The 25,277-nt window shown below is 43.4% G+C and overlaps 2 protein-coding genes across 3 annotated transcripts in view; one reads left to right on the top strand and one right to left on the bottom strand.

Moving 5' to 3' along the window:
- jarid2b (jumonji and AT-rich interaction domain containing 2b) overlaps positions 1 to 23,550 on the top strand; it is a 95,256-nt gene extending 71,706 nt beyond the window's left edge. Inside the window, exons 5-18 of the mRNA XM_079570486.1 lie at positions 7,079 to 7,282; positions 10,277 to 10,512; positions 15,660 to 17,115; positions 17,361 to 17,899; positions 18,905 to 18,997; positions 19,083 to 19,201; positions 19,277 to 19,347; positions 19,428 to 19,542; positions 19,621 to 19,726; positions 19,800 to 19,982; positions 20,432 to 20,562; positions 20,666 to 20,852; positions 21,038 to 21,145; positions 21,381 to 23,550. Of these exons, the coding sequence (XP_079426612.1) occupies positions 7,079 to 7,282; positions 10,277 to 10,512; positions 15,660 to 17,115; positions 17,361 to 17,899; positions 18,905 to 18,997; positions 19,083 to 19,201; positions 19,277 to 19,347; positions 19,428 to 19,542; positions 19,621 to 19,726; positions 19,800 to 19,982; positions 20,432 to 20,562; positions 20,666 to 20,852; positions 21,038 to 21,145; positions 21,381 to 21,605 (3,773 nt within the window). The 3' untranslated portion in view covers positions 21,606 to 23,550. The remainder of the gene's footprint in view (positions 1 to 7,078; positions 7,283 to 10,276; positions 10,513 to 15,659; positions 17,116 to 17,360; positions 17,900 to 18,904; positions 18,998 to 19,082; positions 19,202 to 19,276; positions 19,348 to 19,427; positions 19,543 to 19,620; positions 19,727 to 19,799; positions 19,983 to 20,431; positions 20,563 to 20,665; positions 20,853 to 21,037; positions 21,146 to 21,380) is intronic.
- Positions 23,551 to 23,735: 185 nt separating this feature from the next.
- The window catches only part of dtnbp1b (dystrobrevin binding protein 1b), a 28,317-nt gene continuing 26,775 nt past the window's right edge, over positions 23,736 to 25,277 (bottom strand). Inside the window, exon 4 of one of the 2 annotated variants that reach the window (XM_079570518.1) lies at positions 23,736 to 24,902. In XM_079570518.1, coding sequence (XP_079426644.1) covers positions 24,589 to 24,902 — 314 coding nt within the window. In that variant the 3' untranslated portion in view covers positions 23,736 to 24,588. The remainder of the gene's footprint in view (positions 24,903 to 25,277) is intronic. The other variant, XM_079570519.1, reaches the window with a different exon arrangement.

The raw sequence follows: 25,277 nt of genomic DNA, 5'->3' as shown, positions 1-25,277 counted from the left end.
ACTGCACGCGCTTCTCAGGTTTGTTGCAATCATGGCAGCACCTTCCATATCAAATGAACTGCAAAAGCCCTGGTTTAGTAATTAACAGATTAGCGTGACATGGAGTTTACGCGTTGTAAAAGTTGATAATGATTCACCATTTTGTGGCACAAGTAGAGCAGCTTCGAAAAACAGCAATATACTGTTGTGTTAAAATGTTGAAACACTTCCCAGCATTTGTGTCTAAAGTGCTCAAAATACTGGTAATAGTACAGAATTGTATAGGCCCAGTGTTTGAGCGCTTAACGTATCCTCGCTCCATGCTGTGAGGATGGCATTTTCCCCCGTCCGGGCTGCATTCGCTCTGTTGTCCTCTTTTGGCCTCTTGTGTGACCCATTTGTAAGGACCCTGAGCTGGACAGGAGCAGACGAGAAGGTCAGCCCAGCCCTGGAGGTTGTGTGTTCAAAACGCCCCACCCACACCACACCACACCACACCACACCACACTGTCGCTGGCGGCTTATCTCCAGCCTGGACCCTCCCATCGTGCGTCCACGGATGCGGGATATTTGAGGACATCAGTGTCAGCCCCGGATAATCTTTTCAAAAGGGCCCAAGCCTTTGGTATTGTCTGAAGCTATATCCGCTTTAACACTGTGGTCTGTATACAGTCCCTCTGCGGTGAGCTTTACCATAAACATTAAAAGCTTTTTTTTTTTGCACACTGTTCACAGCAAACCTCCCACTAGATTTTCCTAACAACCAAAGATATTAAAGAAATTAATCAACTGAGAAAGCTGATAAAGAATCTAGGGATATGAGCCTGGTCCTATTAATCAAAAACGTGTTTGAAAATATTAACACACTGACTGTGTTTTATTCATGTGGGGCCTTGATGAAGTGCTGTTCATACGCCTTAAAGCAAGCAGGTTGTGAGTTCAACGCTCAGTAGGTTTTGATTTATGGTTTTAAATCAAGATTCAGTTCACTGTACACGTTTTTAAACATGCATCAATTGAGTGAAGAGTGAAATATTAACACTAAACTAAAACAAACAGTGCTGCCCAATTCACAAAGCTCATAGACTTTTTGTCACGTCAAAAGATATTCTTGTTTAGTCCATTTAACATATCTATACCCGTATTTTTTTTAGAAATCTTTTCAAAACAGCGTATATTTTTAAGAAATTCGGACCATTACCCAGTGGTTTTAGTAACTTAATGGTTCCAGGTCAAAAGTTCAGCCGGTATAAACATATCTACACCCCACTCCCTCACCCACCCCAGTGTTTGCTCGCCTTATCTGGTAAACCTTACTCACAAAGACCATACCTATCTTTTAGTAATAGTGGCACACACACAAAATATCACAAATACTACAAAACAAAAAGCTTTAACATTGCGCTTAACTGTAAACTCATGACTAAACAACAGCTTATTTCTTTTCATTCCATGCCCGTAATTGGCACATTTCTCACTAATAAATTGGCTCACTGGGGTTTTGCAGCAGATCTGTCCAAGGAAAAGTTATTTTTAATTCCCCGATCTCTGTGGGGGGCTGAGTTGCCAGAATAATTCTGATGTAACGTGGTAGCAAGCGGATGGAGAAGTATTTGAGTTGTATGTGTGTTAACAGATGAAGACCGTGCTCGCTCTCACCACCCACATGTCTATTCAGTGAGCATCTAGCGGCGCACAGTCAGCGTGGCCGAGCGTCCTCAGCGTGATGTTTATGTGTGGTCCAGCGCTGCAGCGGGGTTGTTTATATCTGTGGAGAAAGCCATTTGGGCAGAAGCCAGACTGTCTGCCTCTGGTATCCTGCTGAGTGTAGTGCAGTGGGACAGACAGGGGGCAGCACCGAGCCGGGCTGTCATACAGTGTGAATGCATCGTTTGTCATTTGACTTTAGCAATTTATTCTCGTTTTGTTCTTTCCAAGGAACATCGAATCATCTGCCTCCTTTAGCTACAATTGTTCTATGAAACTTCAACGATAGGATTCAGCTATTGTTTAAATTAGATCTTACTTAAAAATACTAAGCTCCCCTTTTAAGAGGATTTTGTTTTAAGTCACATCAAGCTGGTCCTCTGTTGACCATTAAAGGCCAGTCTATTACCTCCAAAACTATTTTAAACACAATACAAGAATGTTCTGTATACTGCAGTAGCCATACACTGGCAGAATATACACTATCCACATGAACAGATTAGAACAGATTAGGAGTAAATGGATAATGGTCTGCACACATGCTCCTCGAAATGACTCCTTTATGCAATTTCCCTGAGAGCACTTCCTGGTGCCAGTGCCGCTGTGGCATTGATCTTTGACCCATGACGCTGCCAGCTCCACACGCAGCGGGTTCAGAGAGTGCATTACACGGAGCCTTATATAACCCCCATGCCGACCCAGTGAACCACAGACTGCATTCATCAGACGGGATTACACATGTGAGACTTTCGCTTGCACATGCGGAACAAGAGGCCTCTGCTGAGAAATGTACTTCCGATCATTTAGATTCCATGGTTTCATTTGGTCTCTTGTTTGACTAAAGATACATTATGATCTAATTTACAATTTACATTCGCACAAGAGTGAGTCACATTAACCTCATCAACAGGTTATGTAGCTGAGATTGCTGTTACTTTTCTAAATGATTTATTCACTTTTACATCTAGAGCACTTAACAACAACCACGGTTAACCAAAGTGTTGTACCATTATAAAATTAGGAGTAACATTTGACTTATATACAAGTACCACAAAACGGTTTCAAAAGCCCATCTGATCTGAACAGGTGATGGGTTTTGCTTTTGAACAGAGGCAAGTCCGTGATGGCGCTCCAAAATCTGGATCAATGGCTTGTATCAGCACCTCCACTTTAGTTTGTGACTTGAGTTTTCCTGATGCCTGATTTGTTGGAATTCACCCTTTGATGCTCTTGTTTAAGCTTAAGCATGTTTTGCCTCCAGAGAGCGCGGCTTTGCTCCATAAATGCACCGCTGTTCGACCACTACTTTTCCTCAAGGACGACACACTTTCAGACACACTAATGTACCATTGGGATTTGATTAAGGTCTTGGAAACTGTCCGTGACTTTCTTTGTTGATTTTGTGCAGGCCACACCAGCTAATTCTCCATCCTCTTCTCACTGCACAGCCCGTTCTTGTCTGGTTAATGCTTTTGCCGACATAAAGAAACGTCAATCGAAGTTTCCGATGCATTCTCTCTCTCTCTCTCTCTCTCTCTCTCTCTCTCTCTCTCTCGCTGTGTTTTACTCCTCAAGTGGCTGATGAGGAGTTTTGGCAGAGCTCAGCTGAAGTAGATAACTTTATTTCTCAATGCCAAAACAACTTCCATTTGTCTCTCTTGACCTTCCCTATAAACAGCACACCCACTTACTGTTCCAAGCCAGCACATCCGCAAGTCCCCACGGCGGCGAAACTCTCCTGATTGACTATTTAAATCGTCCTCATTGTTTCAGCTCCAGTTAAGAAGACAAAAGGAGGGTAGTCGGAGAATAGCGGGTTAGTAATTATGCCCCCTCCCACCCCCGAGCCCAGTTAAAAAATGACAATCCTAATAGACTCTTTCAGGCCTAATCATGATTTGTCTGTGGTTGGAATGAGGTGGATAAAACGCCAGTGTAATTGGGGGATTGGACTTGAGCCCTTTTTGGAAATCTTGTTTAGGGAGATGGGCTCCAAAGCTAGTAGTTGGGGATGCCAGTGGTCAGGAATAGACCAGGAGACATGTTTGTGTCGTCGGCTGAACCAAGCTGCTTTGGTAAACAGGTGTAAACTCTGTCTCCAAACTGTTCAGTGCATTTCAATGCCGGAGACTGACATGGCTGCAATCATAGCTAGCAGACCAGAATACACTTTTTACTGCTTTTGTCAGCTCTAAAACGTCCATTGCCTGGGCCACGTGTACACTTGCTATATTTTCCAAACTATAAGTCACACTTTTTTTCATAGTTTGGCTGGGGGTACGACTTATCCTCAAGTGCGACTTGTATATCACTGAAGATAAAAAAAAATCGAGCAGCAGAAAGAAAGGTGAAGCGAAAAAAGCTAATCGTGAGCTAAAAGCAAGATGACTAACAGCGTGCTGCCGGGAGAGGCTTGTCAACGGTGCAGTTACGCCACAAGGCCCAGGTAATTGCAGAGGCTGGTGCAACTTATACTCCGGAGCAAATTATATATAAGTTTTCTTCTTCTTCATCATGCATCATTTGGCTGGTGCAGCGTATACGTCGGAAAATACAGTAGTTGTTTTAAACTAGGTATAGGAACAGCATAGTTGTTACAGATGAATCAAAGATAACCCATTTTTGTGTTTCTAGAATCATCTATTGCTGATGATTCAAATCACAAGCATTCATTTTATTTGTCAGTGACCCTTAATAAGCCTGTATTTAAACCCTAATTCAGCTTTTGCCCGCTAGAAGCCAGAAGTTATTTATAAAGCCTGGAATCACACAGTGTCTCGTCTCTCTAATGCGTTTTCTGCTTGACCGCTGCACCGCTCATTTGGCCTGCTCCCTTCAGATGCCCCTGTGGCCTGTTTGTCATTGGCCTCATGACCCTTGTTGAGGGCACTAAATTACAGCTATTTAGCAAATGAAGCCGGTCATTAGGAGCTGATTGGGTGTCCACCTTGTGTTTGTTTGGTCTTTACAAGGGCGTTAGAAAAGAGGAATAGTGCTTGTGCAGTTTTAATCTGGGGCCACACTGCACAAGGATTTTTTTTGCTATGGTTTTTCAATCACATTTAGTCATTGCTAGGTGCAGGGAGTCACACTTTCAACTTGACTCGACTTGAGTGGTGGAAAGATGTCACTACATCTTGAACTTGTCTAGTTCTGTATACTCGCATGCATTTTGTAAAGGTCGGCTAATATGTGAAGAAAGTAATAAACTCCAAAGTGGCCTTGTGTGTTTCATTTGTTGGCTGCGTTCATACCTTCATCCACATTTATTATAGACTTTATTATCGAAGCCATTGTTACTCTCAGCCCTAAAGACCCCTTTTGAAACTCAAAACACAAATACAGGTACTATCTGTTCGCAGAATCTGCTGATCTACACATTTTGTCCCTCTCTGAGGAGGTAATTACTGTAGGAAGTGGCAGAGCTGCTGAAAGAAAGGTCTGATCCAAGCCAAAATATTATCTAGGATTAAATTATATTTTCAGTGTTTGGAAGAGATGAAAGCCAACAGGCAGCGTAGTTAAGGAGTTAGGGGAAATGTCACAGATGGTGCAATGATGGCTGCTACTTTAAACTATCCTGTACACTTGTTAGCAGCTTATTATGTTTTTGAACAGTTAAATTTGTAATGCTTCCAGTCATTAAAATTAACTAAGTGCATATATTTTTTGCTGCTTAGTCGCTGAGCCTGTTCAGTCATGTTCTAATTAAATTTTGTAGCATTGTGGAATGTGTTACAATCACACTTAACACTCTTAAACAACGAAGCTAATGACATAATAGGCCTAATTCTTCCTCTTACTGTATAATCCTTCAATTTTTCCCAGATGGCAATTCTTATATTTAAATAAACACGCCATGTCTGCACAAAATGCATTAAAATACCTTTTTTTCTCCATATTTTCATATTTTCCTCAGCCATGATTGGGCTCGGTGTAGGAGTGCAGTGCTTTACATAAAGACACTTTGCTGCCAGTCCACACTCGGTGGTACCAGTCACTGCTGTACTTTTTTTTATCAGTGCCTGATCTATGTGAGCAGTCCAGCTGTTTCCACGCTGATTTACAAGTGCAGCATTATCAGATTTAATAACACGGCTTTGGGCTTTATGACCCTTTTATGAGCACGAGTGTGTGTCTACATCCTGCTAACTGAGGTAACATTACAGGCGATCCGCTGCCAAACACCATTTAGCTTTTTGCGGCACATATTGAGCCCGATGTCTCCGAGATGACAAAGTGAGCGATTGAGTGTGACAGAAGAGGAAAAGGGAGAGGGATGTCAAATTTTTTTGGTCTGAAATTGACAGTAATCCTGTTTGGAGAAGTGAAGAAGACAGATTTGGGATTAGCCGCGAGAGAGAAGGAGAGAGAGCATTTTGGATTTGAAAGTAACTCCTTTATTGTGTTAAGATATTTGAGCTCTTGTACTGTATATAAATCTCAATAAAACTGCCACCAAAAAAGCTTCGAGCAAAGAAGGGCAGTTACACACTCCCTCTGACCTAAATCCTACCTTTCCTTTTCTCTCCAAAACAATAATGATTTACCTTTCAGGCAGCTCACCTTTAAACCTTAGAAATGGGAACATGGTTGTAAAGTCATTTGAGGTTAACTTGGTTGAGACAGCGCTGTTTACAAAAGCTGCAAACAATTAAACGCTATTATTTTGTTTGTGTTTTTGAGTGTGGCACTTCATGAATAGCACTGTGGTGTTGCTTTGTAATTTGCAAAGCGTCAATAAGCCACCAGCTGGGATAATGCACATCTGACTAAAATAAGCTCCACAGTCGTAGTCAGTCGCTATCCCCTAAACTCTGAAGACGTTAATGTTCTGGGTAGATCCGCTGTGCACTGTAAAGCAACTTGCATTTAAGGAATGTTCTGTTTTTGTCTATTTTCTGAAAAGTTTTGCGTTGAAAGTATTTCTTCCTGTTATAACTTTGTGTTTCACTGCATTCACACAGTTTTAAGTAATCCTCGGGCAAAGCTGTTATATTTGCTGCTTCTTCTTCCACAGTGTCAGCACTTCGTTCTGTACTTCCTAGACTCAATTGTGTTATTGTCAAAAATAAAACTGTCATTTACATTTTTAAGGCCTGTAATCCATCATGACACCGATCCTGAGCCGTTCTGAGCTCAAAGTGTGTGTTTTTTTATTTTTTTATTATTATCTTTCCTACACCCACAAAGACCTCCCCAGTCAGGATCTTTAACAACTCTTTCGCCTACTATTTAATTCTTACGGTGACATGATTTCGTCCACATTCATAGTATATATTTGCCATATACAGACATTCTCTGTGGAGTTTCACCCCTAAATAAGTAATGGCTTTATGTTTTCAGGTCTTATATCTCACGTTTTGTCTTTCCATTATTTATGTGTGCTCAGGCTCTTCGGCTCTGCCCAGTAACATGGCCTACTTCGGCAGCTCTCAGGAGGAGGGCGACCTGGATGAGGAGGAGCAGGAGGAAGAGGAGGAGCTGAGGATGCAGTCTGACAGAGCAGGAAGTGGGAATGCCTCTGCTTCCTCCTCCTGTCACTCCACACCACGTAAGGGCCGGCTACCAGGGAGACAGCCCCTGAATGGACATGGTAAGAAGCACCACAGCAACAAAAAAGGTTTACAAGTACAAATATTTTCTGCAGGTTGATCGTTTTAATACTGTATGTGAGAAACATGGCCAATAAGAAAGAAAAAGTACCTACTTTTCTACATTGACGTGATGGTCTGCACAGACAGAGTAGCTCTAAATGATTTTGTGGATAAAGCTGTCAGAAGCTTTACAGCAGACAATGAAGAGGAATATTTAATGATTGCCCAGTCCCCATCATTTCTGCAGTTTCAGTGATTTTTTAAACCATAGGCAAATATCGTCATAATATCGTTAATTGCAATTATTTTGGCAAAGATAATCGTGACCCCAAATTTCATAATCGTCCCATGCCTAATCACAAGTGCATTTTGACCGCAAAGTATTCTTCTTCAGGGCATACATCATGCATCACTGAATGTGTAACACGATCTTCAAAGAGCACACAGTTGAACTCATTTGCTCTCGCAACTTTCCTTTATTGTTCTGTAGTATTACAGCGGCGTCAGATTGACTCAACAAAATATATAAAAGTAAGCCAAGTTATCTGCAACATTTTCATACAGAGTAGTGTTAAATCAACAGAAGGACATGTGCAAACTCAAGTAGTGACTCTTCAGATGAAGTGTCCTCACACTGACACTGTTGCTTTGAGACGACTCAGACGGGGCTCAGTCACATGGGACACCCGAGCGGCACATCCACACTTCTTCCACCCCAATTAACACTTTGCTCGCTAAGCCCCAGCAAGGTGTTGATGCCCCGCAACAGCTGTCCCAGACCCTGCCTTACAGCACAAAGGCAGCGTATGTCCACCCCTGGGGCAACTGACACATCCGGCTGGGGACACTCAGACCTCTGTGCACTGCATTTAGGAAATTACATGGCTGCAGTTGACCGTGACACCAGCGGGCCCCTATGCACCAGAGATAGTTTGAAATGATTATCTATACGGTTTTATACCAGCTTGAGTTGTACTGTTGTATTATATCCCAAATGCATGCGCTGTGTAGCACTTTGGAGACTCCTTCCATCGGCTATTTTCCCCTCTTGAAACATGGGCTACATTTCACGGTTCTTCCCTTCATTCTGTACAAAATTGCCGCTGGAAAGGTTCAAAAGGTGAGTGCTTTGCTCGCATGTGGAGGAGGAAAAGAAGCTGTAGAGAATGTTGTTATACTCTATGCACCAAATATATAGACTCTGACCTTCTTACCGTGAGGTCACTACTTGCATTATTTTTAAGATTTGTAAAACCGACTGCCGGATAAATCATCTCTCATAATGGAGCCATAAGATTAGTGGCTCCATTATGAGAGATGAGTGTCCTTTTCTTGTCTTAATGGCTGTTTCTTTCAACATTCATCTCTCAAAAGTTTGAATACTTCTCAGTTTAAGAAGCGTGTGCACATTAAAATCTCTTAACCTGTTTTAACAATCGTGAGCTTGCAAGTCTCCCGGTTTATCTCGTTTACCTACAGTGTTTGCGTAGCAGCTTGGCGCCCTGGCTGTGATATGCTGTATAAATAGATAAGAGAATAAGTAGATGGACCTGTAGGAGACAAAAGATATGATGACATGAGGACGTGTTTACTCTGGGCGCTCACATTCAGTCAGCCATTGCTTCAGACCGAGTGGAGTATCAAGCAAACACCTTTTTGTGGTGTGACGGTCGGTGTCGGGCTTAAATATGCAGCTGGTTCCAGTCAGCGCGAGGTTATATGAACAGGTTCTTAGGGACGAGGGGGAATGTGAGAGGGAAATGTTTTAGTTCGGGAGGTGAGGAGAGTCGCTGTAGGCCATTCATCAGCGGTCCGCCGTGGCTCTGGTCGGGCCGGCTGCCATGTTGACATAGTTAAATTTAACAGTTTTATTGGGTTTTCGCTTTGCTCACTCCTCAATGTCAGGGTTTTTCACTGACAGAGACCACACGATGTTACAGTTTAACAGAGTCACAAGTGTGCTGATGCAGAAAAATGGAAAAATGCATAGCCAAAGATATAGGATACTTATTATACTACTGTAGCGTGTGTGTATAGTATATAGCAAGTGTTATATGTATATGTATAGGAGGTTTCATTAATAACATTTTTACAACAGTCAAAATTAATCTGATTTACTTTGGACAGTGCACGAGTTAGGAACAATCATCAGGTTGTTCCGTAAGTTATAGAAGAGCTCAGATCTACTTGGCTAATTGCCTGCAACGTGTCATTGCATCAGTGAAATTGGAAAAGGCACTCATTTATTTTTGTGTTTCAAATCAGTCAACGTGGCCTTGTAAAGTCGTTGACATAAAAAAAGCATCTTGTTACCAAAATAATGGTTAAAAATGCAAATGGGTCTGTCTGTGCAGATGTTGAAGGGAAACATGTTGGGTGCTGACTACTTTTAAAGGCTCTGTATGTGTCGCTTGTGCTCCTACATAATCTCTCCCCTGTTGGAATGAAGGGACCATAAAACCCAAACTGAGAAAGCCATTGAAGGTATATATATGGTAATAGCCGTGCTGCTGTTTCACTCACTTAGCATCATCCCAGGGGGTTGGCGGAGCTCGTGACACGTTTAAACAGCTTCACCGACATGTGCGGAACAAAGAAGGCTTATGCACACCTTAAATCATGCATATTTCACTGATTAGGGCCATACCCGGGCCAGAGGTCTGTCAGTCCAATGTTTGTGTGGGCTGTTCCACTTGGTTCTGGTGGTGCCGTGGGCTTATGAGCTATTCTACGCTTGAGACTGGCATTGGAGAAACTTACCTGTTAAAGTCTAAAAGCAACAACGGAATGAAAAACGTTGCCTTTATTTGCTAATGAAAACTGAGGTTGTCTCATTTTACCATCATGTCAAAGTGCAGAGTTCTTGAAAAATTCTCTCTCTAAATCAAACTTTATGATTGATCTATACTTCCCCTCCAAATGGGTTTCAATTTCTAATGTTAAACGAAAGCATTGAAAACCTGTAAACCATGTTCTCTGCTTTGTCTGTGCAGTGTTCCACAGTCATGCGAAAGGGACCAGGGAGAGTCCGAGGCCCAAAGCAGGCTCCCATGGCAGGGATTCCTCTTCTCCACAACTGCCACCTCCACCACCTCCACCTCCGCCCCTCCTGAGGGAGCGCAGCGAGCGGGCCGAAGCCAGGGAGCACGCCAGGGAACAAGCGTTGGCCCGGGCCAGTGCCTCCAACGGGCTGCCACTGCGGAGGGCTGCTGAGGAGCCACGCAAGCAGGTATGGGCTGTTTTAAGGAAGTTTGGAAGTAAAATGATGCTAACTATTTCAAAAAGCTAAAGCTTTTTGAAATAAAAGTGGAAAGATACTGGATACATTTTTTTAAATGTAGAATGCCGTAGTTTCACCCGCGCTTTTATTGTGACTAGTGCTACTACTTTACCCCTCCTTCCCCAATGCAGTTTTGACATGCTACCCACCTAGTTTCTGTTTTACAAAAAGCTGAAGATCTTCAGGTCTTGCTGATATGCAAAAAGGATGATGTCAATAGTGGAGTTGAACTTGCGTACCAGAGCAGGGAGACATTGGTCACGACTAAACCGCAGCTGAATCTTCACTTCCTATTTGCCACATCCACTGTCGTCTACGCAGTAGCCCCTTGTTACGCCTGGGTCCTGTTGCTTTCTTCTCTCCTCTTGTGAGCATTGTGCCTATGAGAGTAATGATTGTGTTTTGGCCTGCCGAGACTGTGGCTATATTTAGTTGAGCCGTGAAAGCCTGTCTCTTCTCTCTCCCTGGCATTTAGCAGGTTTCAAGGAACCCCTTTTAAAGTGCGAGATGGAGATGGCTGGAGGGATAACTTCAGTGGCAACGCACAGACTCTCATTTGCTAATCAAAAGCCGCGTGTTTTTCAAAGCTGTGTGTGCAAATGCCTTCGTCTCTGTTGCCATTGTTTGTTGTCGTAATGTGGTGGTGGCGATGCAGAGTCAGGCGTGTGCTCCAGCGTTTCAAAGTGGTTTGAATTGTCCACTAAATCTAGCAATGAATCTCAATGAGAGCGACCGCTGCCAAGAGAAACTTCAGGCTTTTTCTCCTTTTCCATTCACAGTTGGCACACTGCACGACTCTTTTGATTCCTTTCCTGCCCAGCGTCATTACACCTGTACATCCAGAGCTCTGTCTTTTTCACTCAATTTCCCTTCATGCTTCACTCTCTCCCTCTCTTCCTCTTGTGTCAGACAGACGGATCCTGCCCTTGACAACATGGCTCCAGTCATTTGGAAGGATTAGAGCTTTTTTCCCCAGCCTTGCTCTCTGTCCAATTAGCATGAACAATATGTGCATTAGGAGGTAGTGTTCGGAAGACACACACACGATCAACTGTGAAAATACAGGCTAAGCCTGGGAAAGGTTAAGTGATTATGAAGCTGTAAAACCAACCAGAGGTTGTGTGAGCAAGACCGAAAGGGTAAAGGCATTATCATAATTTAATTTGCTGTGATTCTCGTCGCCTTAATTCAATATTGGGTTGTATCAACAAAATAACTGCATCACAAGATGTTATTTTTTTTTAAATAAAACAATCAAAAGATGTACATTTGATGAGAGACATGCTGGTACGACAGTACATTAAAGATGTTGTCATTTTTTTATTCTCAAAATTCATTTTACTTATAAGAACAAGGGGGCCTAATAAAAATCTTTGTGTTCATGCTTGTGTTACCAAGTTTGAATTTTAAATTATGCAAGGCTGTCCTGACCTTTCTCTGCTTTATAAGACTTGACCTGCCCATGGCTGCTCTCTCAATAATAAGATGGAGGAGAGAAATGAAGGCTTGAACCAGATTTATGTCTCACCACTGAGGTGTGCCGCACTGTAAATGACCCTCCTATGACTCCTATAGGAGCTGCTATTGCACCACTGCGGAAGTGCCGGTTATCGTTGGAACTTTTATGTGTCCAGAGGAAACTCTAAAGGCAGTTTTATCAATTCATATAGTGTTGGCCATAAGAACTTTTGATAATAGCACAGATGCTTTGACAGCACTTTTCTGTTGATTAAAGAAAAAATATCTTTCTGTTTTTGTTGTTGACTGATTAGTTTTTGAGTGACTAAAGAAAACACTCAAATGTAGCTCTGTCTTTGTTTCTGACTTCTGCTAGAACTTGTATCGCTCCACAGATGTCGTCCACACAGCAGACCTAAGCCTTCAATGGTTAAACCTCGTCCCTGATCCTCTTGCGTTGCCTTTGCTGCAGATGTTGCCGTTAAAGACTTTCTGCCAGGCATCAGCTGGGCTATAGCAACACATGATGTCATTAGGACCCTCCCACCCCTTCCCTCTCTCCTTCCCTCTCCCCGCTCACGTGCGACCGAAATCGACTCCAGAACAGTCTCTGTTGTCTGCTCTAGTTTTTCCCTTTCCTCATTGTCCTCCCCTTTCTTTACAATCGTTACGGTCCTGTCAGTTCAAACTCACAACTGACCGCCGGATTCATGTTACTTGTTCTGTGTCTTCCTTGTCCTTGCTCTACAGTTTCCCGTTGCCTCCCATTGACTTATCTCTCTTCCTGCCCTATTTTCCACCACAAGAAATAACTCCCAGTCAAAGGGGGACGTTGACTGAGTGCCCCTCTTCAGTGAACAGGGCCCTCTTGTGGCGGAACTGGGGGACGACAGCAGCTCAGATTTCAAGCTTATGTCAGCAAACTGTCCAGCCAAACATAGCACTTGTCTAGTTCAGTACTTGCTTCTTCAGTTTCCACTATGGCACCAGGGAGGCACCACTGACACTGAAGTCCCACCGCATTGATTGAAACGTACAGGAATATGTGTGAGTCTCCTGAGCTGGTGGTTTATGTTTACCGAAAGCTTGAACGATACTGGAAAAAAACACCTTGGCAAATTGTGATTTTTTTTTTTTCTGGCAAGGGTTGCGATTTGTGTGATATGTAATGAAGACTCAGTTCTTAGTACACGTTTGAAACAAGTTCAGAAACATGTTTGTATAGGTCTAAACTTTGAAACAACACAGTGAGCAGGTTTTATATGCCTGTCTCAATTGTGCATAATGTCTGGTGCGGTGTATGATATTCAACTATTTCTCTATCGGCGTCCTGTGTTTTTCCATTGTGAACAGAAGTGTGTTGGACTAAGGAGGTGGCAATGATTGACGGTGGCCGGGTTAGGTTTCAGTCCCCCCTTATCTTTTAATGGGCCGTTCTTTGTGTGAGCGCCCCCACCACCTGAGCTGAACACAATACAATACATTTGGGCGCGCACACACACACACACACACACACACACGCACACGCACACGCACACGCACACGCACACGCACACGCACACGCACACGCACACGCACACGCACACACACACACACACACACATATACACACACACACACACACACACACACACACACACACACACACACATTAGCGCAAAGTGTGACACGAGAGCCCTTCAAAGGTCTAACTTGTCAATGGGGCTGCTGTCACCTCGCTGCGGTGGCGCCCTGGATGTGATGGATAACTCCATCGCGTCAGTCTGTCTCCACCACCTCCTCAACACATTACTAATGATGGGTCATTCATGAACAATCCGCTTTTAGAATCAATTATTTTGGGGATTTGGAAGAGTCGGTTCCCGTTGCTGAGGGATGAAACTAAAGCGGCTCCTTTGATAAAGCCTAATGAAAATTGTCACACACGTCCAGTCTCTAAATTCAATCTCTAAATTAGAGCCAGATTTCCCATCTCCTTATTTTTACTTCCTGCTGTTCCGGCTTTAGACACAAAAAAGTACTTTGGCCTACTAGTTTAACAGTAAATCTCATATATGTTGTTGCTCCTTGATTCGTTGATTTGTTTTCCAACATTGTGCAGGTCTAGTTAGAGCATAGTTCCATATTATAACCCCACAGGCTACTCCGTTGTCAGTTCATTACAATGTAGACTTTGCCACACTTGCTACTTCTGCTTGACATGTCCGAGCCAGTTCCCATAATAAATGAATGGATCTGTTAATCATATTACCTGTGATGAATGCCAAGCAAGATCATAATAAGTAATGTTTTGACACAGGGTCATTGTGTCCTTAACACCCTGACAGCTAATCAATCTCATCAAAAAAAAAAAATCTTCGGCCTCCTGTTCCGCTCAATGATGCCTGTAATACGGCATAACGTACCTATTTAATATTTCACTACGTATTTTTGATTTGCTAGTAGGTATCAAGTTTACAGTGCAATTCGCTATTTTATTTTGGGATAGTTGGATCCTAAAACCATATAAACATATTTTCTATGAATATGAAAAGAGAAAAGCTTCTATAGTGACCGTAGCTCTCTGTTATCGTTGTTATTTATTAAAAGCGTTTTAGAATTTTTGTAAATCTTATTCATTGCCATAATATAGAAAGCTTTAAAGTGTCGAATTTTAGATGGAGCCCTAAGTGCTGTAAAAGTGTCCTGCAGCGGCTGAGGCTGGTTTTCCCACAGTTGCAGACAGAGCCAGTGCTGTAACCAGACACCACTGCACCGAGTCTCTGATCTTCAGCTGTCTCTGTCTGCTCCATAAGCCCACTCACGGGCCTTTTATTTATAGAACACAAATTTAATTATAGCCCCTAACCAAACCCTAAGCAAATAAAGGCCTGTTTTTATGTGCCTGGATGAGATTTAATTCCACTGACCCCACCTCCCTCATACTGTCCAGCCATCTGCCAGCGCTACCCCTGGACGGGGCCAAGCATGCTGCTTCATGGCTGCACTCTGCCTCCATTTTTCCAACCCGTGTTTAGTGTTGTTTATCTTTGGATGTAGTGGTTTTGGTTTTCCTAAATCTCCGTTTGTGTCTGGTGGAGGAATGAGATCTTGTTTACAAAGACACGACATAAAAATGAAAATATAGCATTGAACTAAATGATTGGTGCAAGTATGAATGGAAAACAACAAAAACTTAGCTTTCATTACAATCTGCGCTGGATTGAAGTATACAATAGATTGAATGTTGTGTTGATTTGTTGTATTGTTCTCTTTACAGCTCTTTTGGAGCATAAGCTCTAGTTGAGGAAACTGGAGAGAAAAAATTAGATCGAAGATGGCGCCATGTACGGTCGCCTTGGTGCTTTCGTACGCTCTGTTGTCCTGTGAATCTGAATACACTCACTTGTTCTACAGTGTGTCAACTTGTTGTTGTCTTTACCATAATTTCAATTTAATCTTATAGTCTTATAGTTATAAGTTTCCATAGTTTACTTTTTTTTATCTAAGTTATGTGTTAGGTTTTTATGTTTCGTGTTGCACGATGGCCCGAAAAAAAAAAAAATCCTAGTTGTGAACCTGTTCATAACCATGGCAATTAATACATTTGTTGTTCTGATTCTACATTTCTAAATCTATTCATGTTCTCCTCTTCTCAGGTCTCTAAATTTAATGGGTTGACGCGGGCCGGATCAGCACAAGCTGTTGGTGGTGGTGCCAAAAAGAGCCGTGACTTCCGACTGCCGTCCAAAACTGTGAAGAAGTACACAGCCACCGTGTCCAAAGGCCACGTCACCTACACCAAAGCCAAACAGAGAGAACTGGGCAAGAAAACCAAACTTAGCAACAACAGCAAACACAACAGCGCCACATCGGCATCGTCAGCGAACAATCACAATCAGCACAGCCAGCCAGCAGCCAGCCCCGCGCTGGCCCACTCAGGAAAAGCAGCCGCACCAGCCCCTCTCAGCAATGCAAAAACACGAAAACAGGTGCTATTATCAAACGGGCTGCACAATGCCAGTACCCGCCTCAACGGTCGACTGAATGGCCAGCGGCACAACATACTGTCCAAGGAGGACAGCCAAAAACTGTCCCAACAGAGCCAGGTGGAATGTGCCGGACGAGAGGGGCTGCGTAACTCCAAACGGCGTCTGGAAGTGGTCCTACACGCAATTGAGACGGGACCCAAGTCTCCCATCATAGACGCCAAAAAGGTCAAGCTTCAAGGCTTGCCTTTGGAGACGCGCAGCAGCAGTAAAAAGGTTGCAAATCTGGAGTCGGCTGTTACGCCGACTGTTGCCCCATCCACGCCGCTCACTAATGGACATATAAAAGAAGCAGCCCCATCACAAAGTTCCCCTGACCCCCCTGAATCTTCCAAACCTCCACCTTCAAAACCTCCACCTCCTAAGCAAAGTCTGTCCCCTAAACAAAGCTCCCCCTCAAAACAGACCCCTCTCACTACCCAGACAGCCAATACAGAGGTGCTCAACCAGCGGCCCAAGCGGGCGTCAGCTGGTAAACTCATGCTGATCCGCCAAGCCCAGCAGCAGCTGAGCAGGTCTTACAGCCGTAACTCCAGCTCGTCCTCGCCCTCCAATCACAATCAGCCCCATAACCTCAGTCGGGCCAACACTACCTCAGACTCCCAGCAGCCCTCCCCTGGCTCCTCCCCGCTGCTCCCCAATGGCCCGCTTAAGGCAGCAGGACCACGGCCCGACCGGGACAAGGAATGGGAGCGTGAGAAGGAGCAGACACGGCAAAAGGAGCGTGACCAGGAAAAGGAATGGGAAAGGCAGCGGAGCCGGGTGGACGGCTGGTCAGCGTTGGGACAGGTTCCCATCTTCAGACCTGCCCCCCGGGATTTCCAGGACCCACTGGTGTACCTAGACGCTGTGAGGGCACAGGCCGAAGGGGCTGGGATGTGCCGCATAGTGCCCCCTCCTGACTGGAGGCCCGAGTGTAAACTGAGCGAGGAGATGCGCTTTGTCACACAGGTGCAGAGGGTGCACATGCTGGGGCGCCGCTGGGGTCCCAATGTCCAGCGCCTGGCCTGTATCCGCAAACACCTCAAATCTCAGGGCATTAACATGGAGGAGCCGCCGGTCATAGGTGAGTCAAGCTCCTGCACTTGTGTAAAATGCCTTTTTACATACTGTGAAACAGCTGCTCATCTGCTGCATAATGTATATGATGTTAAATGTCAAGAGGGAATATTGATAAAACAAAAGCAGCAAAATTAGATGGTTTTGCTCCTCAATGTGTGAAAGGCATAGTGTGCAACATGTACATTCACCTTGACCTGTGAATGAGAAACCCCTCCACATGTCCTCACTGCTCTGTGTGTTCCTCTGCAGGTGGCTGTGAAGTGGACTTGGCTCGATTTTTCCAGCTCCTCAATGACATGGGCGGCATGCAGCAAGTGATGGACCTTAAGAAATGGACCAAGCTGGCCGATCTTCTGCGTATCCCGAAGTCAGCGCAGGACCGCCTGGCCAAGCTGCAGGAGGCCTACCTCCAGTACCTGCTGTCCTATGACTCCCTAAGTGCAGAGGAGCGGCTCCAGCTGCTGACTGAGGTAGTGCAGGAGAAGAAGGGCCTGGAGTCCCGCAAAGGCCCACTGGAGGGATTCTCAGACTCCTCTGCTCCCAGTGCTTTGGCCCTGCCCCGCTATGAGCCCAAGAATGGGCTGGTGGGGGGTCTAGTGGGTGGGGCAGGACATCCTCGCACTAATGGAGTCTATCACCCTCTGAAGGAGTTGGAGGCTCAGGTGAAAGTGGGCCGGCGCCGGCTCTTCGCTCAGGAAAAACAAGGCAAAGAAGACAAGCATCATGGGGACGAGGGAGAGGAGGAGAGGGAGGGAGTCCTTAGTGACCAGCACAAATGTATCAACAAGGTGAGCATTGTGTTTGCTGCAGTAAAGTGCAGTCTTTTAAAAAAAAAAAAAAAGCATATTTCCATGAAAGTATAATGTAATGTGATTTGTTCAGTCTTTCTGTGTGGTGAGCACTCAGCTGTGTAACTCTTCAGCCTTCCAGCAGCTGTGTTGATTCTGGCTCTCTCAAATGTAGGTCAGGGAAAATTCAGGCCCTGTATTGGCCTGTTTCCTCTAAGCCCCTTTTCTCACCTCCTTCTTAAAACTAAACACTCACATTTTAGGCCTGATGGACCATTATTCTGCACCTACGTTCACATACTTCCATTTATTTTCCATTTTGGAAACTCTATTCCTTGACACATGCTGCCTGAGGTAACATAAATGTTGTCAGCAGACAGGACCTGCTATAGTATCTCCTCCTGACTATACTATACTGTACACTCACCATCACAGTAAGACAGATCTGTCTAAATACAACACATCACTTTTCTTCAACGTTCTTGTTTCATTTATTTTTCTCTACCAGAGTCCTCTGAGAGCAGGTTTTATTTTACTTTACTACTGAGGGAACAAAGTACTTGTCCAGAGTATAATTTGCTCTAATTACGACAGGAAAGGCTCAGTAAAGTGCCACTAGTGACTTTGAAAATGAAATGTTATATTACGCCTCACACTATTTTGCCTCCTTGAAAGAGAAATTTTAATCTTGAAAGTGGCCAGTCACTTTTTATAAACTGTTTTGCTCACCTTTGAGGCAAAAATGATTTATCAACCTTGTGACATTGATTCAGCAAGGTTATGTTTCAGTGAAGTCGTTCATCTTCGGGTCCCAAAGCACTGAGATTTATGGTCTCCTTCTTTTGACTTTAGTAACAGAAGGGTCAACTCGAGTGGAAATGTAAACTCAGAGAAAAAGAAAGAGCCCGATCAAGCTGAAGCTTTGTGGACCTGCTGTAGATTGTTCTCAGCTAGGTTACAGTGTATTTAAGTATAATCAATCCTTTATGCATACCTTTGTTACAGGGGAAATCTGTGTCGTTGACCAACTTCTTCAGGATAGCCCGGAACACTATGACCATGTGCTTTAACAAGGAACCGGGAGCTGCTGATGTTGAGGTTAGATCTTTGAGCCTTCAGTACTTTTTACAGTGTGATTGATTAAATGTGCACTAAGCTCACGCCAATATATTGTGTCCTGCAGCAAGAGTACTGGCGGATAGTCGAACAAAGGGATAGTCATGTGGCAGTGCATTGTGGAAAGGTGGACACCAGTACACATGGGAGTGGTTTTCCAACTGGAAAATCAGAGCCATTTTCAAAGTAAGTGTTTTATACATACTTTAAAGTATGGCTCAACGGAGTTGGTAGTGAATATTTGGTTTTCTTTATTATTAGACATGGTTGGAACCTCACTGTCCTCCCAAATAATTCGGGATCCATTCTGAGACATCTTGGTGCTGTGCCTGGTAAGACTCTTTTTCTACACAAGTTATGGATTAGTGTTGTTGTCACGACGCCTAACAATGCTCTGGCTCTTCCCCCACAGGGGTGACCATACCCTGGCTAAACATTGGCATGGTTTTTTCTACCTCATGCTGGTCTCGAGACCAAAACCGCCTTCCATATATTGATTACTTACACACTGGTGCTGATTGCATTTGGTAAGGGACATGATTATTTACTAACAAATAAAGAGTTAAGAGAGAAATGAGAGCCCTTCTAACCTGTGTTACTTTCAGGTATTCTATCCCTGCTGAGGAAAAGGCAAAGCTGGACAAAGTGGTCCATACACTGCTTCAGGCCAATGGCACTCCAGGATTAGAAATGCTGGAGAAGAACATTATGGTGAGTGCTTGCTCTTTACTATTGTAATGTGTATATGCATCCACTATTTTTAAACAAATGTGTTTGATTGCAGATCTCTCCAGAGGTGCTTTGCCGTGAAGGTATCAAGGTTTACCGTACGGTCCAGAGGAGCGGTCAGTTTGTGGTCTGTTTCCCTGGTGCCTTTGTCTCTAAAGTGTGCTGCGGATACAGTGTGTCGGAGACGGTCTACTTTGCCACACCACACTGGATGAACCTGGGCTACCAGGCTGCGAAGGTCAGTACTCGGTCATCGCTTACACACAAACTCCATGTGGCTGGTACTGTCTAAGCTCTAGACTCTAAACTCTAATTGAGCAGTTGAAGTTGAAAAGGACGGGTGCAGCAGTCCTAGATGTTAGGACATTTGAAAATTAATAATTTAAAAAAAAACCTTAAGACATCATTATGGTCTTAATTGGGGAGAAAAATTATGCTTTTTATTTGCTTTACAGAGACACTTGTCCAGTGCACATTTGTACTGTCTGTAGTTCAGACTCTTAAAATTAACAGGTCTGTATAAATTATGCAAAAAAAAAAAAAAAAACCTTAATAAAAAATAAATAAAAAAAAAACACTACCACAAGGACTACCTACACCACACAGTTGTATTATGAGCAATGGAGGCAACAAACCTTTCAAATGTTGTCCAGAATTTAAAGTGATTCCTGTCATTGCTTTCCACAGGACCTGAAATGCCGTCGAATAGCCAAACCTTTCTCCATGGAGAAGCTACTGTATCAGATTGCCACTGCAGAGTCTAAGAGGGACAATGGCCTTCTCCTCACCACCATCTCTGCCCTTCTCAAAGACCTCAGGTATTGCACTTCACAATACACTTGATAATCAGACAACCAGATTATGAATATGCTCTGCACTCCACTCTGCTGTATCCTAAAGAGTATCATCAATGTCTTACAGGAATATAGAGATGCGCCAACGGCAGGAACTTTACAAGGCAGGTCTGCTGTCCTCAGCTCGCTATGGCACCCATGACAGCAGCCTGGGGCCAGGCGAGGCCCGCAAGAAAGCTCGTGGCAAATGGCTAGCACTGGAGTCATCAGAGAGACGCTGCCAGATCTGCCAGCATCTCTGCTACCTGTCAATGGTGAGTTCATTGGCCTGATGTTCTGTAATACAATGCAGCTTCTTTAAACTTGGTCTGGTGTTCATCATAAAGTGTGCAAATTTAAATTATATTACATTAAATATGTCACTACATCCTCTCATTTGCTCATTTGAATTGTTTCACTGTACAGTAGATGTTTGTTTGACAGTGTATGTTGCTTTCAGGTGGTCCAGGAAACAGATAATGTGGTCTTCTGCCTGGAGTGTGCTCTACGTTATGTGGAGAAACACAAGTCATGTAGAGGCCTCAAAATGATGTACCGATATGACGAGGTATGCTGACATTTCCTGCCATTCACTGTTCAACAATTCCCCATGCACTTCCTTTTTTGTCCACAAGAGGGTGACAAGTGCTTACAGTATAGAAGCTCTGCTTACTAGGCCTAAATGATGATTTTCTATATGTTTTGCCGCTTCCATCCTCTTCTCTGTCATTTTATATGTTCATTGATTGTGTATGACTCAGCTACTGTAATGAATTGACCAAATGTTCCTCTTCTCCACACAGGAGCAACTCAACAGCCTGGTGAACCAGGTGTGTGGCCGGGCCATGTTGAAAAGCGGTGGTGCTAATCTAGTTGTGAGCAGTGGAGAAGTGGGTGATCCCTGTAACGGCCTGAGCCCTGCCAAAGCGTCACCAGCCAAGCGCGGCCCTCGCAAGCGCGCCACTGTGGAGGTGTCCTTGGCGCGCCTGTCGTCCAGCCACCTGCCCAAAGCCGCGGCTGTGTCCTGAGAGCCTCCCGCCCTCTACGTGTCACTTAACATGGATCACTATCAATCACCACATATTTAAAACCTGTTGTTTTCAGGCGATCAAAGACATTGTCCCTCCTTCCCAAGAGACGCCCTTGTCCTTTTAGTCTGACAGCTTTGTTTGTAGAAAAGTTGAAGCAAGATGTCTTTTTTGCACTAGTGTGAAAGAAGGTTTATTCTTGATGTTTTTAGATTCCCCCCAGGCTTTTCATTTGTTTTACTAGTATAACAAGCATTAAAAAGTCATCAAGACTCAATTGACACTTTTTTTTTCTGTCACACCCTCTCTCATGGTGTCTCCTCTTCATCACTTTACTGTGAAAAATGGGACTAGTGAAAAGAAGGTTTTTAATCCCCACTTCCTTTTGTTTCTGAAAGTGAGTAGTTACCCAAAGTCGCTCTCTGTCCTTGTTTAAGGAAGACGAGTCCTTTTTGTTGATTTTATTTGTTTCTGATGCAGCTCCCTTGCTTATTATCGGGGGCTTGGTGACGTAAAGGTAAAAACTTGAACGACAGACTGTTGGTTTTAATGTTGGTTTGGCTTTTTATTCTATTTTAAATTTTTAGCCTTTGCTAGTTTTGTTTTGTTTTTTGCAAATTATCTTCTGTGTATTTTTTGCCACTGTGTATGTTTCTGTTGAGTGGAGGATGTGCAGGGGGGCTGAGGTGTTCACCCCTGTTCGTGTGGAGGGACCCTCCTTCGCTAGTGAATGAAACTGTGCCTGATGTGTAGCGAGGAGATCCATACCTAATGGTGCTGTTGGTTATAATTACTGTATAACAACACAAAAGTTTAAAACCTGGGAGTTGGCGGCTGCTAGTGGCTAATAGTAGTAGCTAATCCAGCTGATACGCTCCCATCCCACAGGGCAGAAATGCTTTCAGGCGTTTCTGATTCTAGATGTGCAATCGTGTTAACATTCCATTCTTCCAGTCCTCTTGTTTCATCTGTACCAGTAAACATGAATTATTATATTATATTATTTTGTGTTTTTACCTGCGAGCTGATGTGTTTTCTCTAGTAGAGCCACTAGAAAAGAGTGTAAAATGTGAAATATCAAATCCATTTTTTCTTTCCTTATTTTGTTTTGTTGTTTTGTTTTTTTTCTCTTTTTGGCTTTTTAAGTTTTCCCTACTCCAGATTTATTATGAGTGATTTAAAAGCAAGGAAAGGTCCAACACAAACAAAACATCATGTACATAATCCTGTAAATTTCTTTAAATACTTGAGCCTTTTCCTGGGGTAGGAAGAACAGAAGGAATAAAGGAGAGTTTGAAGAGAGTGCTCGATGAAGAAAAAGCCTTACATTTCCCTTTCTTCATCCGTGTGAGTTGAAGCTTACAGGGTTGCGCTGGTAAACGTGTATAAAAAGATTAAGTGCTGCTTATATCACTAAGAAAGAAGATATTGAGTAGCCAATGACTGCCCCCTTCTAGTTTTGTTTTAGCTTTACTTTTTTAAAGAAAAGGGAAAAAGAGATGTTGAGAAAAAAAAGGATTTTTACATTTTCATTACAGAAAATTCCACACAAATGTAGTAGCTACTCATGTTGCACTGAGCTTGCCAGTGGTGACTGTCAAGGAAATCCTATAATCCCGTTTGTTGGTTGTTGTCCCTTGCAGAAGACTGAACTGTTTTAGGACTATTTAATGATAAACCAAGTCGGGTGTTTTCGGCATAAAAAAGTGGTTGTCAAGTTTTTATGGCCTTACAATATATTTTATTCTGATGGATCCTTTTGTTCCAATCATGTTTCTATTGTTTCTTCCATTTTCTACAATATCAACTGCTCACAGCAGGGTCTCTGGTGACTTTATTTATTAGTGCCGGCTCTCGGCCGTTCCCTCCACTTGGAAAGACTCATGTTGGTTATATTTGACAGTTTTTTACTTTTGGAGTTTGTACTTAAGGTTTAATAAAAACTGACCGACAATTCACTGTCACTCTTGTCAGTCTTTGTGTCTCTTTGATAGTTTACCTCTAAATCTCTGCTGGAAGAAAACGCAACACTCTGTCTTAAAACCCATTTACTCTCAGCAAAACACTGATATTGCTTTTCATTATTTTTTGATCCAAAAACATTAAACTTAGTTTGTATTCACAGGTAAAATATCTCTCAAACAGAATAAAATGTCTTTCTGCACACATGTACATAGTCCATCACACTCCATTCTGTCGTATTTAGATGATTTTAAAACAAACACCGAGTTTAGGACTGTAGGAAGGAAAATGAGCTCAGGGTAAATGCTGTCACGTCACACGCACATTTGTACCAACACACAGAGAGGAACAGCCTTCAGTAAAGTCCGGTGCATAGCGCACAGTCTCATCGGGAGTTTGGTCCGTTTGTAAAGAGAGGGCGACTCCAGTGTGTCATCAGGAAATGGCTGAGGGTCATTCTCCATTCTCTCTCCAACCTGATCATCAGGCCACGATTGACAACTACAAGAAGTTAAACCAAATTCTTCCCCTTTTAAGTTATTCAAAACATTTAAATGGCCTTGAGGTTATACATAATGCTGTATTTATTGTTGCTTTAACTGTGTGAATAATGCAAACTAAATGCTCCGAGTGGCAAAGTAGGGCCACATCGTCAACTCTGACCATTTTTTCTGAATATACTGTGTGCCTGTGTCAGTTTCTCCATTAGAAATGAATGACAATAAAATATTTCTAGAGGACAGTTTCAATATTCATACTTACACTGAAAACTAGTAATGGATGAATAAGTAACTATTATTCCATTATTATTAAGACTTGAGTGTGTTTAAAAGTCACAACATATGAAGACCCTACAATACTTGTTAAGAAGGGATTTCTTATGATTCTCTTGATCAGTCAACTGTGTCCTGATGTCTGGTCCTGCTGCCATTAGAGCAACATGAGCTCCACTATTGTCTCTGACCTGCATGTCTGTAGTGTGTGTGTTTGGCAGCGATTTGCGTATTGTCTCTTTTAAAGCTCAAACTTTCGGCCTGTTGCCCGTACACTCTTTCCTACTGCCGCCCTGGTCGTCATGGCGATCGTCCAGGTCTACCAGTGCCGTATCGGGGTGCACCTCTTCATCGTCCAGTGTCACCACCACAGGGGGTCTCCTGCTGCCCCCCTCCTGCCCCCCACTGTCCTCTTCGTCCTCCTCGTCCTCTTCGCCGGCCTCCGTGTCCTGGCTGGCCGAGTCGGTGCAGGTGGAGGAGAGGGAGCAGAGTTTGTGGCGCAGCTCTGCCTGTGTGGGCACCTGCAGGCTGATCTCAGTGGTGAACGACTCCATGTCGGGGCCTGAGCAAACACACACGGCAAAGCAGTGTTTGGTACAACAACAGATCGATTGGACAGCAGTGCTTACCACTCTCACCGCCAAGAGCAAACAATTCAAGTTTTATCAACATGTTTTATTTACTGAGAAGCTTTGGACCCTTGCAGTAAATAAAAGGAAATGCTGTTCAAGATAGCTGATTAAAAAACAGCACGAATCACTCATTGTTTATGTAAGCAAGAACTTATTCAAGCAGGAGAAAGCTGAAGTGAAGTAATTAATACATTTGTAATTATTATACGTACGCTGGTTATTTCATGATGAGTAGTAGCCAGATGGTCACATTCATTCTATGGTGGTACTTAAGAAATGCACAAATATAAGTGTGTCCTTTAATT

The sequence above is a fragment of the Gobius niger genome (assembly GCF_951799975.1).
Source record: "Gobius niger genome assembly, chromosome: 14".
In the NCBI taxonomy this organism is placed as follows: Eukaryota; Metazoa; Chordata; class Actinopteri; order Gobiiformes; family Gobiidae; genus Gobius; species Gobius niger.
The sequence above is the reverse complement of the archived record's forward strand: the minus strand, read 5'-3'. Positions and strand labels throughout refer to the sequence as shown.